The sequence below is a fragment of the Cinclus cinclus genome, chromosome 3 (genome assembly GCF_963662255.1).
Source record: "Cinclus cinclus chromosome 3, bCinCin1.1, whole genome shotgun sequence".
Taxonomy (NCBI): Eukaryota; Metazoa; Chordata; class Aves; order Passeriformes; family Cinclidae; genus Cinclus; species Cinclus cinclus.
Window position 1 is genome coordinate 44,531,357 of NC_085048.1, and position 19,103 is coordinate 44,550,459.

Genomic DNA, 19,103 nt, shown 5'->3' on the forward strand with positions numbered 1-19,103 from the left:
AACAGTTCTTTACTAGTGTATCTAACACGACAAACAAGAACAACAACAGCTATGAAATTACCCACAAACAGAACAGTAACTCAGTCCCAGTGTTTTTTGGCTGCAGGCACCTTTTCCCTGAGCTGCAGTTCCCGGTGCTGGGGACGGGCGGGTCCCGCAGAGCCGCAGGAGGGCTGGGGGTGATGGCAGAGCTGTCCCAGGGGGAGAGAGAGATGGAGAGAGAGCCCTCCGCTCACGGTGTGGGTCCCAGTGCTCAGCAGAGTGCTGGATGGTGGTAGTTCACAGCGAGAAGACAGCCGGGCAGGGTCCGATGGTGGTTTCCCGACGCTGGGATGGGACACAGACGGCGATCGTCCTTCTCGTCCGAACTCCGCGGGAGAAATGGGCCGAGACCCAGCCTTCCGCTTCCTCTTCTGGCTGTTTGAATCTCGTGAGGTTCCCCTCTTCCCTCCCGTCCCCTCCCCCTTGTCACCAGGGCCCAGTCAACAGGTATCTTAGCATGACAATGGGGAAAATTCCACAGAGGGAAAAAAAAAGGAGAGAACTAACCCTCAACAACAGATCAGATTTTGTGATGTAGAAATTATTGGGTAGGGTCCTATGGTGTGGATACTCAGAAGTATAATTATTACATTTTAATAATGGTCTCTCTTTGTCCTCAAATGCATTAATGTCTGGGGGTGAAAGAGGTTCTCTTTACTGACAAGGTACTTCCTGCTCTCACTGTGGCAAGACTTTTTTATTTCACATTCTTCAGTCAAGAGGTTCTCTATTTGTTTTTAATACTTCTAGGGTGTTCTACACCACTGCCTTCTCCCCCTTATTTTATTCTTTGAATTGAGTTCATATTGTGACAACTCTCATTTCTGAGTTTGAACAGAAGTTTTTCCAGTTATAATGTCACTTCAAGATGAATCTCTACTGTATTTGGAAGAGATTATCTCTGGGTTAGTATAACTACAGTAATTTTGCCTGTAAATGTACTATCAGACCCCGCAAAGAAACCTCCCATATTTTCTTTCCAAAGTGCATAATAAAGCAGAAATACAAATTTGGAAGTGAAGCGTATATTAGATATGAATGAGAAGCATGGCACGTGGTAGAATTTTGACTAACTCCACTGAAATTTGTGTAACATGGAAAGCAGATTTCATTTACAGTTGATGATTCAATAGGAGCTCAGCCACTGGCATCTGACTTTTTGTTTTCTACTATCCCCCTCAGAGGGCCCAGACACCAAATAAAGTAACAGGAACTTGGCCAGCATTTACAGGTTCTAGATTGGACTGTCCTTCCTTATTGATCTTGGTTTAGTTAGAAACTACTGACCTAATTTGCTTTCCTTCCGTACTGATAAGGTCGCCTGTACAGTCTGTACCTGTGCTCATCATGCTTACACTGAAAGGCAGGTGTACTGTAATTGCCAAGATAAACTGTTGTCAGGTTCTCTGACTCAGCAGGTACATGGGGCACCTTTGCTAGTCGGGCTATGCAAGGAAGAGAGTTTCAGAAGTAGATAAGCAAAAAAATCTTTCATATCCATGATGATCAAATGTTTGTGTTTCGGTTGCCAGAAATGTTAAATGCTGATGAAGTATGCCATTACCACCTCAAAACTCAAAGTACCACAGTTTCTTCACAAATAGGAAGCAAAGAGAAAGATCTTCTCAAGCTTTTCTTGATGTATTTGTTCAAATTTATTTGTGTAAGTGAAGCTGTGTGCTCTTGCATATAGCCTTCCACTCAGGTTTGAGTACGCTGTGTTCATCATGTCTCACATGAATGCCTCACTATAAAAAGATGAAATAACTGAGTGCAATTTCTGTCTTTAATCTAGTTTGTCTCTAGTGCAATGCATGTTTAAACTTCCATATTATATAAACTGATCTGATAAATGTAATTTTCCTGTAAGTGTGTAAGAACATCTGAAATTTCATATGCAGTTAATACTCCAAACATGTGGAAATGCACAGTAATCTCATTTTTAATATTGATTTCTGGCTATGTACAGAAAGGTGCTATGTACAGAAAGGCCCATGGGCCTTGCACACGTTTAGTCTTCCAAGCACTTTCAAAATATCATGTAGCTTTATATGCATTTTTTTATACAGCCATTCTAAGATGTTGTTTCTTGCTCTTGCAGTCCTTAGCCATGAGCATTTAAAGAAGTATAGCAAAAAATAATACAAACTCTTAAGCATTGTACTACTCAGGAGAAGTTGTACAGCACAAGAGTTGTGTTTCCTCTTTGACTTTGCTAGTTAAATTTTCACTGGAAGATAATGGAACTTCGATACTATTCTATTAAAGCCGGATGTGCTTAGCTAAAAAAGAAGTATTTTATAAGTTTGTTTTGCTGGGCTGTAGGTGGAAAGCACAGCTGAGATCACACTTCTCAAAATATCAGTTGATTGCTGTGTCGTACCTGTTTGTCTCTTTCCTGATTGGGTAGAGCTGTTGCTGGGCTGATACCATTTTGACCAAAATTAGAAAGTCAATATAAACGAGTCAAACTAGACTGCCTGCTTTTTTTCAGTTCTCTCTTCTGATTCATCTGTTGTTTGCTTCAAATTTTTACAGCCTTTGTGAGTTGGGTGTTGTGCCAGCAAAGGTGAAAGCACGTAGTGGTTAGTCATTTAGAATATTCATAAAAAATTGTCTTGATGACATTTAGGTCCTAGCAAAAATGTGATGCCTAGTTAAAAAAAAAGATGGAAGTAGGTCCTACAGAGTGATATTATTAAATACATGGATGTGAAAACCATTTCCTCACTTAGGAGACTGCTGCTTCTCATGTTCAGGCGTAGCACTCATCTTCCTGAGAGGATCTTATTGCCAATGTCTTGTGGCAGAGGCTTAAAACCTGAAACTTACTGATGAAGGCATGCATCAAAGAAGGAGTTGCTGCCTAAAAGTCTTTTTTCCTTCAGTATTAGCTTGTATACTTTAACAAGTTAGACTGTGTGTGGTTAACTTACGTTACTGATACTAGGGAGGGTTAGAATATGTGTAAATATATGGTATTTGAAGAAAAACAGCATATGAATTGTTTAGCAAAATTCTTTGTTAGAACAAGTACAGCAGTTTAGCAGCTAAAGGTGGATGGCTCTCATGTACTTGAAGAAATGCTGTTATTTTGCCTCTTTACCTACACCATTATGGTAAAGCTACAGACTTTTTAAAAAATGAGTAGGTTTTAATGCAAGTGACAGAGGGAAATGTTTGAAGTAGTTTAAACCTGAGTTACTTTAGACTTTCAGAATTTATTTTTTTCTTGCCACATACTGGTGAGAAAAAGATGAAGAAAGATGAAGAAAAAGATGGGGATGTTGTTGAATGCCATTCAGTTGGGATCCACTAGGCTTGCCACTAAAAGGTTGTATCTTAATATGTACGAAATGAAGGTCAGGCTAAAAACTGCTTTAGGAGAGCAGCTTGGTTAAATCATGCGATCTCATGATACCTTACAAAAGTAGAAAGTGGGTCTCATTCAGCAATGATAAAAATAGAAGGGTAGGAAGAGCATATAAAATCAGAAAAAAAAAAAAACAAAACCAACAGAGCATAATATGAGGTACAACTACAAAGGGATGTAAAAAGAAACAAAATCTTTTATAGTACAGTGAAAAGAGAAAAAGGAAATAATTGCTCTGGTGTTCAAAAGAAGGTGAGCATTACTGACAGATACCACTGTGAATAGTGAACTTTGCAATGCCTTTTTTTTTTCTTGCTTATTTTTCCTAAAGGGTTATGTATGACCAAATAAATAATCTCTACTTCAGCCTGGATTCTTTTATTACTAAAAAACAAGCTGAAGAATATGAAATGTCATCAAGCCATCTGACAAAAATTACCTTTTGGTGTTTACTAAAGGACAGAAAGGGGATCCCAATCTCTGGTATTCTTGAAAAGTTATGAAGAGTTACAAGGTTGTAGAGTGCCTGTTTTTAAAAGGAGAAAGAGGAGGAACTGGAGAATGACAGACCAGTCAATTTAGAATGTATTTCTGGTAAAAATCTGGAACAAATAATTCAACTATCTGTAAGAAATTGAACAGATATGAATGAACAACAAAATGAATAAAACCTAATTTGAATTTAACAGGAACAAGTCAAGGGGCAGGAGTTTAACTTCTACAATGGTTACCAGGCCTAGGAAAGGAAAGGTTGTGGTCTCTGCCCATCACAGATGACACTTGCTTACTTGAAAGATTAGTAAATTCTGGCCCATATGATTATTCTAGTTATATAAAGTGCAGTTTTAAGGCATTTTAAGATTACTGTGGGCTTGGTAAAAATAGATGACCTATGCTAAATATATCCCATTAGTAATTACTCTAGTGCTATACTAGTTCTGTCAGATGTTTTTGATTTCTTCTGTAAATCAGGTTATGAAAATTGATAGCATAAAAAATTATTTCTGGTTGCTGTGTTTGGCATTCCTTCAGTTGTCCTGGATGTACTATTACCTGAATTGGGAAGCAAATGAGGTATTATCTTCTTTTTATGCAGCTGCCACCTCCTGATGTTTTCCATGTAACATGATTTGTTTATTTATTTTGTTACAGGATTTGGTTATCCATATCGTCTTCATTCTTGGTAATTTAACAGCAAAGAATGACCAGTCCCGGGAGCAATTTTTTAAAGAAAAAGAAAGTGTCAACACCTTGACATCATTATTCCAAATCTACTACGAACTTGATTTGAATGCATTGACATGGCACCATGATAGAAAAAGAAAAAAAGACCAAAAGTATCCTTCAAAAGCAGAAGATGTTCTGATAAAACTGATAAGAGTGCTGGCCAACCTCTCCATTCACCCTAGAGTAGGCCCAGCCCTGGCAGCTGCCCATCCTCTTGTAGGATTACTTGTGGCAGTACTAGGTAATAAAATTTATGTTGTGTTTGTTGCCTTTGTTCAGCCTGGAAGGAGAGTTTACAACTTTCCATTGCAAAAAAAAAAAAAAAAAAAAAGCCAATTGGCTGATATTCATAAACTGTTTTATGTAGAAGGCATGCTCGAAACAGTGGAAGCATTGCTGCTTTGGTACTGACTTTTCAGTATCTGGGGAAAGAAGTCTTTAATTCAGTGATCAGATTTGCTGATAAGATCATTAAAGATAAGAAAACAAATTTTATTTTAAACATATCTCACTGAGAGTTCATAGATAAGGAAAGTTTGTTCATATCAGGTGCTATGTAGATGTCTTTGGTGGTGTTTTGGTTTTTTTGAAGGTTTGCATTTTTTGTGACTGTTTTGGATTGTTTCTGTTCTCTGCACCCATAACTTTCAGCCTCTTCAAAGAATTTTCTCTCACTTTTTTCTTTTTTTTTGGTCTTCCAACCTTTCCTCTCTTTCATATGGAAGGGGGTGTCTCCCTCTGAATGGAGGAATAGGAGTGCAGTTCCTTTACTACTTGCTGATGCCCTTGTAAATCTAATTACAGACCAGGGCTGGTCTGTTCGCCCCGTAACAGAGTTTAACTGTGACAAGATACATCTTAAACAGCTCAGTATATTTTACTGTATAATGAGAACATTAAATATTATGTTAAGATAACCAACCTGCTTGTGCACTGTCTTACCAGTCATGAGGGGTGAGACAAGTCAGACTCACAACTTGGTTCTGTCTCATGTGTTGAAACTATCTTAATGTCTTTATGATTGTGTAAGTGCTTTTGACGTTCAAAGCTTCTTTCTGCCACCCTCTCCTCTTCCTGAGCACTCTATCAGTCAGTTTATTACAAAATGTTCTGTCTCCCTATGAACTTACCCTTCTAGTATTTCCTTCACTCTTGGCTTCTGAGGCCAGAGACCTTGGACAGATAAGTCTTTCAGACTTTTGCACGGGTTAACATTCTGTCAGGAACTCTAAGAGAAAAATCTTTCAGATATTTTTGAAGGGTTTTTTTCCCCCTAGATACCTGACAATTTAGTATAATAGTCCTTGGCATTTCCCCATGTCTCTCACACAACCCTGTTTCTACAGGTGGACTCTCCTCAGTGCCATCTTAAAACAGCAAACATGATCTGTAAAATGCCATAACCAACTAAATTTTAAACTATGTTGCCTGAGTCACAATGGTTTCCATAAATGAATAATGGGAAAAAGTGATTTTGTATTGCCATTTTTGGATCAGATGTTCCTGTTAGCTTCTGCCATGTCACTGAACAGCAGAAGGTTTGACTGCAATAGTGGCCATGTAGACTATTACTCAGTTTGCTTCTGGGATCTAATTCACTGGAAAATTAGACATGTGTGTGCTTATCTGCATATGCATATGTTTTGGCTCAGAATACAAGTCAGTCAATGCCTGTGAAGAATTGGTCATCAATGCTGCAACAACAATCAACAATTTGTCCTACTACCAAGTGGAGAATTCTGCAGTTCAAGACAAGAAGCTGCACATTGCTGAAAGTAAGCACTTTTAAACTAGTACTCTTTGTGTAGCTTTTAGAAAGCAGAAACATTTTTACACAACAGAAGGTGAAAACATTGATAACATTTTGTGGTATTATATTGCAGGAGTATAAAGTTAATAGGGCTAAATTATTTTAATAATGATTTCCCATTTTTTAAAATGACATTATTACTTACATGAAAATAGTTGAGTTATTCACAAAACCCCTTCTTTTCATCCACAGGGCAATTTTCTGTATTGTTTTCTGTTCAGAATTTTTTGCTGGATTTGTTCAAAGTCCATATACCTGAACCAAAATAATCATGTTGCTTTTTCGTTCTAATCACAGTATGGCAAGAGGATGTTTTTCCTTCTTGTTACTTTCTATACCTGTAAAATTTGATTTCTGTCTGTTTCTGGCTTGTAAATCCATTGGCAATATTGTATTGAGTGATTCTCTCCCCTCTGACATTATTGACAACAATGTGTAGGAGCTGCACTGACTTCTGGGACTATTGTGTTAACGTTGTACAAAAGGTAGAGAGGCTGTGCCTTGCACATCTCTCTGTCTAAATAGACACGACACAGGGGAGAGACAGAACCTGAAGTTCACACATCAGGTAGAATGAGGAATAGAAAAAACTATCCTGGCTGTCAGCCCAGTGCCTGGACTGGCAGACATTATATTCTCTGTAGGTAACAACTCTGCTCTTTAGTCACGACTCATTTTATCACCTGTAAGCCAGCTGCCTCTTGTTGCTGGTTGGAAACAAATTATTTCTCTCCTATCCTATTTGTTGACATGTGGAACTAGTCCCATTACCCTCCTGACCTGAGGAAAGAGGAGACCTTTTGATGGAAGATCAGCAGGCTTTCTGCTCCTGCAGATGTTTTGAGAATACTTGCTGTTTGATATGAGTGGTGGCCAAAATCCCTTCAGGTGTCTCTTTAAGACAAGTTCAAGGTTTGTTCAGTATTGCAACATCCAGAGGCAGAAGTTACGAGATTGAAGCCAACCTTCCATCTATATTTTTTTCTCTCTTCGGTTGTATGAAGGGCTGAGGGTTGACTTCTTTGAGTCCTCTGTATTATGGACTGATTTCAGTGCTTTGCTTTGTACTCACAGAAGACTGACAAATGTAACTTCTGTAATATCACTCCTCTGCCATGCACCAAAATCCTCCATGGTGGTAGCTCTTCCTAGGAAGTGCTGAAGGTCTCATTCCTGCTGCTGAAGTACACAGTGATCATATGTGAAACTATTAAGCAGAAAAGCAGCAAGTATGTGACTGCTTCAGATTGGGCCAATATTAAGTAGCTGTTCAGAGAAAATGTGTTTCTTGTTCTAGCAGCACTGAGAAGAAAACAGAGCTAATGTCAGAAAATAATTTGAGCTTTAGGAGACATCCTACCATAAGACCACCTGTTCAGCATCTAAATCAAATCTCCTCTGCATTACAGCATTTAAAAAATTATGTCTTCCTCAATTTTCACAAGAGCCCACTCAAATCTGCATAGCAGAACTGGCTCCCATTATTACAACTATGCTTAGATTGTCTCCATAACTCCTTCTTTGTTCCTTTGCATATAGTCCCATATTGGAGCTCTTTGTTTTATCTTCAAATCCCTACACAATTTCATTCTTGTTCTACCATCAGCTCACCCCCTTTGCTGCCAACAGACAGATAGACAACTTCTCCCATTTATTACATTTATCACTGTTGCTGTTTGAATTCTGATATTTGCTGATAAAAAAAATCCATGTGATTTAGAAGTAATTATTTTTATTTAATTTCTCTGCAAACCAATAGTGCTTGTAAAGCTGTTAATGAGTTACAATATGGATGCAGTTGTGGAGGCTGTCAGAGTCTTTGGCAATCTTTCCCAGCATTATGAGATCCGTGACTTCATCATGCAGAAAAAGAGTGAGTTACTTTTGCACTTGTAGGAGTTCTATTTTTAAATGTCCATGCTTCTAAAAAGAAAAGATTGTTGATAAGCTGTCTCAGTTAAAGGGTAGAAGTAATTTTCCCTGATGTTTTGCAAATCAGGCCAACATCAGAATCCAATAATAGTCATTATGAACACCATTTTATTTCAGTTTCATTAAAATGGAAATATTGGAGTAGGAAAAATATGCCATGGTACTTTCAAAGTACTTTCATGGTACTTTACTTTACAAAGGTAAATACTACAAAAACTCTGTTTTTCCTAAAGTTTCAAATTTGAAATTTCCCTTTACTCAAATAGCTTTTCAGATCCTGCAGGCTAGTAGTGATATGAAATAAAATGAAAATCCAACTAATATCTCATTTAGGTTCATAATCTCAGATTTTTGATTCCCATAGTCAACAGCTTGTTAGTACTTTGTAACGTGGGGCTAGGATTTGACTGCCTCAGCAAAGACCTCCTATTTGCCTCGGGGTGAAGTAGGCTGCAAATCTTCTCAGGTCCTTTTGCTTTGGGTCTAAAGGGCTTCGGGGAAAATGGCAACTCCTTGTTTTCCACAGAAGGTGTGTCATCAGTTCGCTGTAATTTTTTTTTTTTCTTTTTTGTTCTGCCTCTTGGTGCTGAAAGTGAGGTGATCCAAGGGTGGCACATCACCATATTTGAAGGGAGAAGTGACCCTTAGTAGCTGGTTCCTGGTGTACAGTCTCAGTCAAAGGACTAAATTGTCCAGCTGGGAAAGACTGTGGTGTTGGTGTGCCAAGCTCAGGAATTGCTGAGAGGATTCCTCTCGGTGAGGCCAGCCCAGCTCTCTGGCTGGGGCTGCCTCCAGAGCTCCGCAGTCAGTGCCAGCAGGTGCTGAAGGATGCTCCCACAGGAGCCCCAGGCTGCTGCGCTTCCAGCTGGACTTGGTGCAGTCTGGGACAACCCTGCACTCACAGGGGAAAGAACTTCCTCCTCTGAGTGCTAGATGCCAAATCCTTGCAATTTCTGCTGACTCTGGGATGGAAAGGAGGGGTGATACTTTCAAGAAGTAAACTGCAATTCAGTTTGGTCAACTTAGCCTCTTTTGATGGGATTTTCACATTTCTTTGGTGTATTTTTATTACTAGAATTTCTGGTTTGTTGTTTTGAAGGAAACTGGTGTTCTGAATGATGTTACTCTGTCATGTGCCTCCTCTACAAATGTTACAGTAGTACACTACAAGGGTGAATTTTTGGATAGGGTCTTCTGCATTTGACTGCTTTCTAATAAGTATATTGTAATGCCACTTGTATGGTAAATCCATCCTCCTAGTAATATTGTTTCTTTCTTTACAATCCAGTATACAAGTTCATGATTGCTTTGCTCGATTCCAAGAACCGAGAGGTCTGTTTTCCTGCCTGTGGAGTTCTGCTCAATCTCACAGTAGATGAGAACAAACGAGCTTTTCTGATGGAAGAAGGAGGAATTGGAAAGTAAGTTCCTGACTGTGCTTGAGAAAAGGCAATTTTATGTAGTTTGGCTAAAAAGTTTCAATTGTATTATTTTTTCTGAGGCCAGTTGCTTGTAATAAATCCCAGCATAGTAGACATTAGTATTTAAAGTTCTTTGAGAACAAGCCTTTCATATGAGCCAAACCCCACAGAAAAGTATCCCAAAGACTCTCTGTGATGTACCCAGCAGCGGGTACCATTAAAGAAAGCAACTGAGGCCTGGCTTTGCAGCTGCTTGTGCTTGGCTTTACTGGATCCTGGGTGGGTTGCAGTGAACCGCACAGTCAGTGTGTGTCAGGTACAAGTGTGAACGGAGTTCAGGAAGTGATATCCCACATGGTCCCTTACAATTTTTGTAACCATTTGGTTCTGTAGGGAAAACTACCTGATGTAACCATGCTCGGTAGGGAGCAGCTCCTGAGTCTCCTCTCTCTGGGAGTTCAAGTTTAAGGCACTATAACATTGTAAGGGATATTAGACCTTGAAAAACCTCTGCAACACTTCTGGCTTTGATGTTCAGATAATAGCAGATCCAGCTTAATTGGAGCAACATGAAAGATCATGTTCCTGTGCTTGTAAAGCAGTTGATACAGCCCACAGTTATGAAACAATATGCCTCACTTTGAAATGCTTTCCTGTTCATACATCGTATAATTACTTTTTTATACACTGTAAACAATGCATAGTCTTCTTGTCCTTCCTTCCCATGTTCTAGTTAACTTGCAATATAAAGCTGGAAAAGGTGAATAAAAAAGAGTTGCTGGAAAATTGAATAATAAATGTGAGAATTTTCTACTATATAGAATAGTCTGTTGCCTATAGAATCATATAAATTCAGAATTTTCTATACTGTGTCTGAAAATTTGTGAGGAAAGGAACAAAAAGTAGTACCAGCATGGAATGAATCTAAAGAATTTGGAAGTGATTGTTAAAGATATCATCCTGACTTTGCCAAACCCGCTCTATGCATTTTTGGGACTGAGGTTATTATACCAATATATAGTGCCCCAAAGACAATATGGAATTAGTTTTTTCAGAGAGTTAAATTTAAAAAAATATAGGCCAAGTTCTTTTGGCTTTTCATTAGATGCCTCCTGTTCCACAATCACTGGCCTTCAGAGAGGAGAAAAAAAGCAAACCTCTTTTTGGGTGGTCTTCATTGACTGTTATTTTCAGCCATACCTGAATATAGTAGTTATCCTTTACTAATCAACAGATTATAACTCTCTCTGTGAAGTGGGGAAGTGAGGCAAGGAGGGGGTCCTAAGGTTGGAGAACCGCAATGGATCGCTATTGGAGAGGTCACCAGGGACAGCAGGTGGAAGAGGTTTACTTCTGCAGCCCTAGGACCTGGGAACTCTGCAGTTTGGAAATGGGAGTTCTGGATAGCTATTGTGTGTAAGCTGGTGCAGGCAGAAAAGTTACAGCTTCATTTCAGAGTCCTGTTTAGGATCCAGCCTGCATTTGGTGTCTGCAAGGAAGGGAGATGGGGAGAAAGGTCTGGAACCTAATGGTCATTAATAAAACGGGCATTTCTGAGAGGATTCCCTTGGGAGTACAGGCTGAGGAAATGCAAAAATGGGTGAGATCTGCAGAATTGTAAGACTTCAGTGCATGTGAAAGGTAATTCTTTGATCGTGGAAGAAGAAAATTCCTTTGAATTTGTTTTCTTGGTGAGATGATCTGCTGTGTAGTGAGATGAAATCTTTATGACTGAAGCTTTTTCTGCATTCACACCACCTTTTCCAGGTGAATCATTAGTGTCTTACAAAGTTTGGCTTGGATTGCAGTCTTTGCTTTAGTGGTAGCCACAGATTGTAATGAAATTTGATGGAATTTTACTGTCTCTGAAGTAGTTACATTTGCAAAGTATGGGAGTGCAATTGGTCAGTTTGGTTAGAAAGTTACAGAGGATGGGCAGCTGCAGGCAGGCACACACATATGTAGACAAAAGGCATATCCACATCCTTGGGGAACTGCACTAAATGAAAAGGGGGAAGTTACTGAGGAAGAAAGTAGCATCTGAAGTTTAATAACAGAATTTTCCTGCAAGCTTCCATTGATCTTGCTAACATTTCTAGACTGCTAGATTTGGAAGAGCTCGGGAGAGAATTCCATGGAACAAACCACTGTTTTGGTTTGGTACTGACAGGTTGGTTGACTGCTTACAAGACTTTGGGCCAGCAGACTGGCAGCTCTCGTGTTTGATCTGCAAAACCCTGTGGAACTACAGCGAGAACATGACGAGCACAGCCTCCTGCTTTGGAGGAGACACCAACACACTGCTGCTGCTGCTCTCAGCATTTCTGGGTGAGACTCGTGGTCATGTTCTCTTTTCCTCAATAAAAGAAATGGAAGGAGCAAAATCAGAGCAGGGTTGGTTTGGGTGGGAAGTCTGTCCTGCAGCTTTCAGTGGCTGGCCAGTGTGGAGTGTCCAGCAGCACAGTGGTCCCTGTGCAGCACACACTGGGGATCGTGGCATTTCTGGGGAGCAGCAGGCTGACTTTGCTGCCTGGCCACCTTTCTTTTCTCTCCATGGTCTCCTTGTGGGCAAGGACAGCATCCTGGCAATTTCTCATCTGCTCCCTAAAGCTAGGAAGGGTGTGCTCTTTGCTCCAGAGAGGCTGAAAGTGAATGTAAGGACCTTGATTTGCTTACCCAGTGGGATCTTTTCATCTGGGCATTTACTTTTACTTCAAATTTTACATAGTTTAGTGGCTGTGTAATAGTCCTGTAGCCAGTATATGCAATATTTCTCCTTTAGTTTTTGAGCACTGCTTTGCTTATGATTTTATTTTGGGTAGGTCACTTGCAATTATCTTTAAAAAAAAATCTTTAAAATATAAACTAAATTGAAGGAAACTAGCTATGTTTGGTTTATAATTGGAAATGGATTTAGGATGTATGTTTACTGTCAGACCCTGACAGAATGTGAAATCTCATGGTGTCTTTTATTGTAGACAGTCAAAAAAGTGGGTGGATTTGTGATAACTTCTTTCCAGTTAAAGCAGAATCACTGATATTCACTGCTGTAGTAGTTCCTTGTATTACATTCCTTGCTATGATGGACTTTATCTTAATGTGTGCAGTAATTCCATCTATTTATGTGAAAATAGCAGTGATTCAAGGTTATTACTGCACTGTTTAACATTCTGCAAGAGACCTGCAAACTTTACAGCCACAATTACGCTTAAATTTTCTGGCACACAGCAAGGGGTATATGTATTTGTTTTAGAAAGTACGTGGGTTTTTTTCACCTCTGCATTTAACACTGCTTATTGAAGCAATTGATTTGACTGCACAGTCCAGGCTGGATAGCAATTGTAACTCTCATTGAATAGTATAACTTCCATGAACTGGAAGTTCGCATACAATTGCAATTGCAGTTACAGCTGTGATTAATTAATGGTAATTATTTAGGAATAGGTTAGAATTAAATCAGAAGGCCAGTCATTCTTCACACTGAGGAGCTGTAGGAAAAGAACATCTTACTCATGGGATCTGGTTCCTCTGTGTGCAGAGAGCCAACAGATCTTAATAATAGCAGCTGGTTAATATTGTCCTACATCTTCCTCCTCCTGTTGTGTCCAGTAACAGCCTTGAACTGTCATTGCTCTGATTCTATCATTCAGGAAGCAGGAGGCAACTGCTGACAGCCAGTGAACTGTACTTGAGCGTCAGCACACCCTTGGGAAGCGGAAAAAGTGGAGCATGGCACAGCAGACACCTCGCTTCACCTGCTGCGCTTGGCCTCCTCCCCTTTATTTTTCCCTCCCCCATCTGGCACAGGATGACAAAAGATACAAGGAGGCAAAAGGGAATGGGAATGGCCTGAAAAGAAGATGTGCCCAAGAGCTGGACAAAGGGCACTATTTGTTTTTCCCTGCCTGATCCCAGCAGCTTGAGATGCAGTGGCCCTGCTTTCCAATGGCACTTGTCATTCACCTTCTTTCAGCTGCTCTGGAGTTTCATGTCACTCTGCTGGCTCAGAGCTTCTGGACACTGCTATTCCCAGCCCCTGGCAGCAGCTTTGTCTTGGGCCAGGCTGTCATGAGCAGCAGTGGAGATGAGCCTCTGTCTTGGGAACGTTCTTCTGTTTGGTCTTTCACTGAAGAGAAAGTTTCTCCCTCTCTCTCCAGACTTTTTCTTGGGCTGACTTTTACCTCCACTATCAATTCCAGGAAGTTATTTTGGAACTTCAGCCCATGTGAACTCTTACATGGCTTGACAGAACTTCCAGGGCTCCCAGGCCCTGTCTTGCCGGTGTTTCAAGGACGGGCAGCCCTTGCAGGCTGCAGGGGTCTGCACTCCAGTCTCCAGTTTCCCCCACAATATGCAGACCCAGTGTGTTTGTGTTGTTCCTGGGCTTGCAGCCAGCACATATGCTCTTTGGCCAGGACCCAGTATTTCTGGGTTTTGAGGAGAGTCGTGGGAAAATTAAATTATCTGAGGATGCACAGCTTGCATGCAGAGCGCTGATCCTCACTGATCCACAGCGTTACTCACGTTCTGCTTTGGGAAATTTACTGTTTCAGTTCAACACTTCAGCTTTGAACTGCTTCTGACCCTTGTTCTTGTAGGCTGGAATTCTCGACCTCAGTGATTCCATAAATACTCAGTTCACTTCTGGGGAGCACAGCTGTCTAATAGAAGGGAGAAATGCCTCTCACTCTGTGTTAGAACAGAGTTAATTTGGGTAGAAAAAACAGGAGTAGGCAAAGAAATTCTCCTTAACAACAAACCCCATAATCCCTTATTTTCCACTTCAGGGTCTTTGGCTTCTCTGCTGCTGAGATTGATTTTAGATATGTTGGGTTACTGTGCCATTGACAGGACAAGAGCTAATGAGCACAGGTTGCAATAAGACAAAATTCTAGTTAAACATTAGGAAAAGAGATCTCCGTTGTGGGGGTTAAGCACTGGAACTGGCTGCTGTTGTAGAAGGTGTTCAGTACTCAATAGTACATGGACTAGAGCAAACTGATACATGGTGATTCTGCTCCAGAGTTTTTTTCCAACCTAAATTATCCTGTGACATCATCAAATATGGATTTGATGTCGGATGCTAGATTTTATCTCTGATTACAAGTTTTCTTCCTGCAGACATATGACATCCTTTTTGAAATAATGGTTATTCTTTTCCTCTTTATTTTATTACAGAAAAACTCTAAATGCCATCTCCTTACCTAGGACCTCTTTTGAAATCTTTCTCACAATCAGCCTCTCTTTAATTTCGATACTTGCTGTGTAGTGGCACAGGAGCCAAGTACTGTTTCCAGTTACTGCTAACTTTGTGTGAGCTGGAGCCCATCTCCACAGACAGGAATGTCATTTTCTCCTTCATACCTGTCTCAGCTCAGGCCATCTGATCTGCACAGGCACCTTGGCATGCTTTTGGATGGGAGTAAGTGCTGTTGGAGCATCTCTTCTACACAAACTTTGACTGAAAATGTGGGTAACTGAAGTTTCTCTTCTGCCTCAAGTTGCCTTTACCTGATGTGACTGTGCAATAAGTTCCCTTACAGAGTTATTTATTTGACACATTGTGAATCTGGTGCTTTTTCATAGTGTAGCCCAAGGGTTAAGTGTTGCCTATTTGAGCAGGATTCTAACTTCATTTTGGGTCTGTTTATGGCCAAAAGGCTGTCAAATATCCTTCTGTTAAACTGTGTGAAGACATCTGTTCAGCATTATCAGCTGTGTTTGTGGATTATGATTCAGGAGAATGCTTCTGGTTTCAGACTGTTTTCTCTAAAAGTTTGTCTCTTTGCCACATCCAATGCCAAGCAAAGTGGAGGGGGAAAAATGACTGATGACTTCCTTTCATTCCTAACATTGTCTTTCATAAAAACTGTCCTGTTTTTTTATTTTTGAAATTTGCAAGGAAGGGAAAGCATCAGTAAATACAATAACTAGTGTGGTTCAAGTTCCTTCAGTGTGAGAATAGGTGGAGTTTGAAAGAGTCTCCAGATGAGCAGAGCAACTGGGGGCAGGAAAAACATAGTTGGGGCAGGAAAAACATAGATCAACAGATTGCTTACTTCAGCAAGATTGCTGTGGGTAGTGTTAAACCCTGGGAACTTTCCAGGCTGACAGGCACAGTAAATAGTCGGTATCAGAGACAGTTTTTGCCTCGGAGACACTATGAGGTGTGAGAATAAAAGAACCTGCAGTACTGTTTTCACTGTTCTACTGATCTTACCATCCTTTATTTCCAATTAAATTTAAGACCTTCAGACGGATGCTTAACTTATCTCAAGTGCAGTTGTTTTTAAGACATCAGCATATACAACTGGTAAGCTGTATGTGTCACAAAATACGAGTTGAATGTATTTTTATCAGGAACTGATAACAGTATTTTCCTTGATTACAGATGAAGAGGTAGAGCTGAAGTGCAGCCTTGAGAGAGATATAAAGGACTGCCAAAGAGTGTATTGGGAAAGAGAGTTCAAACCCGTGGCAGAAAAACTTCTTGACAGAATTCAAAGCCATCACTCTTCCAGCTGAGTCTATCACTCCATTTTAATCAGTTGGGGTTTTTTTGTTGGGTAAATTGTGTATTTCTAATATACCTGTACATTGCCATTGGTAAGCTTATTGGTGAGCATGACTGTTTAAAAAAAAGAAATCAGAAAACCCTGGCATTTATGTACTGGATGCTATCTTTTGAAGAGCTTGTATGAAATTTTTGCATGTGTTTTACAATATACTTGAGCTGATGAAGCAGCTGTTCAGTGTGACTTGTCTAGTAATTACATTGTTTCTTGACTGGAAAAGTGAAACAAAAATACTTGCTGGACTTGTAATTTTTAAAAGGAAAGTTATGAGTGTGTATTTGGACCTCTGTGGTACCAAAGATGCTGTGCAAACAAATATTATGTGACAGGAGCCACATCTCACCTGCAGACATTGTCACACTTCTACCTTAAGGAGCTTCTGTGACAGAATAACCCAGGGCTGTTGGGGCATTGTCCTGTGTTCCTTCATGAGCTTCACTCTTCAGATCAAACACTGTTGGTGGTCAGTGAAAGTCACCCCCCTTTCCTTGCGCGATTCCCCTCTTCCTTCTGACACTGGGGTCTAGGGTCTAAGGTATCCCAGCTAACCCAGCTACTGCCTTGATGCCTATGGTATGTAGGTCCAGCTGTGCTAGTCTTTTCTGAATTGGGACTTCACATCTTTAGGCAAAACACCCATATCCCAGAAGATATCAGAGAAGATTTTTACCTTCTCTCAGTTGGTCCCACACTCCCAGGAGCTGCCCACATGCCTCTACCTCTCAGATTTCTTGGCCAGCTGTCTTGCTGAGCCTGTGTGGGGCCATAACAGGCCTCTTTTGCCTTGTTCCTCCTGACTGCTGCAGCTCCAGCCTGGCAATCCCGAGAGACTGGAGGAATTTGTTGTGATTCAGAGCTCCCTCAGTGGCACCCTTCTCTCTACCTTTGGCAGCACCCAGACCTCTGCTTCCAGGCACTGAGGAGACCAGGAAGTAGAGCCACAGTAGAAGGGCAGCAAGACTTCTTTCCTAGTTTAGATCCCTGCTTTTACGGGGCAGGAGAAGGGAGATTTCGTGCTCCAGGTTTTGGGAGTGGTGAGGAGGAGACTTCAGTGGAGGTGATAAAATTTGCTTCATCATTTGTCTCTTAGCAGCTCAGGTGTTACTTGTGCCCAGCCAGGCTCAGCCCTGCTGTGGGAGCTTGTGTGGTGGCAGCCTCTGTCACTGCAATCCACAGGAGAAAAGTGCTCGGCCTTCACTGTGGTTTGGCTCCAACAACAGCTCTGCTCAGCTTAAAAGTATCTTAATTATCATCCCTTCTTTTGCCATTTTAATTTCAGCTGAAGTTGAAGGGAAGATAAATGGCTTCAATGTCCCATTTGTTTCTGGGAGAAAAGAATGGATTTGTTTTGAGAGAGTATTGAAGGATGATGGGTTAGTAGTCCCTGTGAGGAAGAAGCTGGAGGCAGTTGTTCCTGGCATTTGTGTCACAGCAAGGCAGGCACACACCCGGCTGTGCAGGGCAGGGTGGGGGCACTGGGAAAGGCGCCCGTGGCCAAGGCCCATCAGCAGGACTGATCAGAATTGACAAGGGCTGAGTCTCTGTCAGAAGGCAGCTGAACTGACGGCTGGCTCAAGTCAAGGTGCTGCTTGGGCAATTAAGATTTGTTCAAATGCAACACTAATTATGTCAATTATTACTGATCGAACTGTAGGCAAAAGCCTGAAGCTCTGTGTCTGCAGCACAGGGCAGAGCTGAGGATCCTGGGATGGCCACCACGTGTGAGCTCTGGCCTTTGTGCAGGAGGAGACATGTTCAGAGGAGGTGGATTGAGAAGAGAGGGCGGCACAGGACCTTGAATCCCCTTCCATTTGAGCTATGCCAGCCTCTGTCTTCCTCTGGAGAAAGACCTGTGAGTAGTAAGAAGCAGCCCTAGAATGCTGGATTTCAGGTTTGTTCTTATGGCATAATTTACCATTTGGGTATCTCTGCCAAAGACCTCAGTACAGCAGCTCTCTCGTGTCCAGGAGCCCATTCCTGTTCTTCCTTGGGGAGAGCTGCCAGTACTACAGCTGAGGTACCCGAGGCTGCTGCACTTCACAGCCACGGGCTGGGGCACGGGAGTACAGGGCAGCGAGTTGGGATTGGCTGCAGGTTGTGGCTTGTGCTCTGATGGCAGCTGTGACCAGATAAAGCCACTCACACACAGATCCACTATAGTGTTTACTGCTTGAAAAGCAAGTGGGCACTTGGATATGGCTGGAGAGTATAGGATGGAAACAGCCAGTTTAGGTTTCTTGGAAAAATTCATGCCTACCTTCAACCTCAGAAAGCACCTGCAGACTCAAGCACTGCAGAAACTGTTCACAGACTGGAAAGGCACAGCTCAGCTGTACAATGCCCTTAAGACAGGAAAGTTTTGCTCTGTTTTTGGAACATTAAAAATCCTGTATTTTCAGTTAAGAGGAAGCACCAGATGCTTCCTGTTAGTCACAATTTTTGACAGTTTATTAATCTTTCTCCCCCAGATCTTTTTAGATATTTTAGCTTCTTGGACTGTAAACTTAAAACTGTTCTCAGAAGGTTCTGTAGAAAGAGAAACCAGTCTGAGCTGAGACCCAGGCCCGAGGACAAAAATTAAACTGATGCTGCTTGTGGGCTTGGGAAAAATCCATTTCACTGAATTACAGAAAATCATACAATCAGCTGAGTTGGAAAGGACCCATCAGCATCACTGAGTCCAACTCCTAGCCCTGCACCACACACCCCAAGAATCACAGCTT

General features: G+C 41.1%; 1 protein-coding gene across 1 annotated transcript in view; it reads left to right on the forward strand.

Moving 5' to 3' along the window:
* The window catches only part of ARMC2 (armadillo repeat containing 2), a 59,061-nt gene extending 42,731 nt beyond the window's left edge, over positions 1-16,330 (forward strand). Inside the window, exons 13-18 of the mRNA XM_062488723.1 lie at positions 4,568-4,883; positions 6,295-6,417; positions 8,212-8,325; positions 9,673-9,805; positions 11,976-12,133; positions 16,197-16,330. Of these exons, the coding sequence (XP_062344707.1) occupies positions 4,568-4,883; positions 6,295-6,417; positions 8,212-8,325; positions 9,673-9,805; positions 11,976-12,133; positions 16,197-16,330 (978 nt within the window). The remainder of the gene's footprint in view (positions 1-4,567; positions 4,884-6,294; positions 6,418-8,211; positions 8,326-9,672; positions 9,806-11,975; positions 12,134-16,196) is intronic.
* Positions 16,331-19,103: the final 2,773 nt, after the last annotated feature.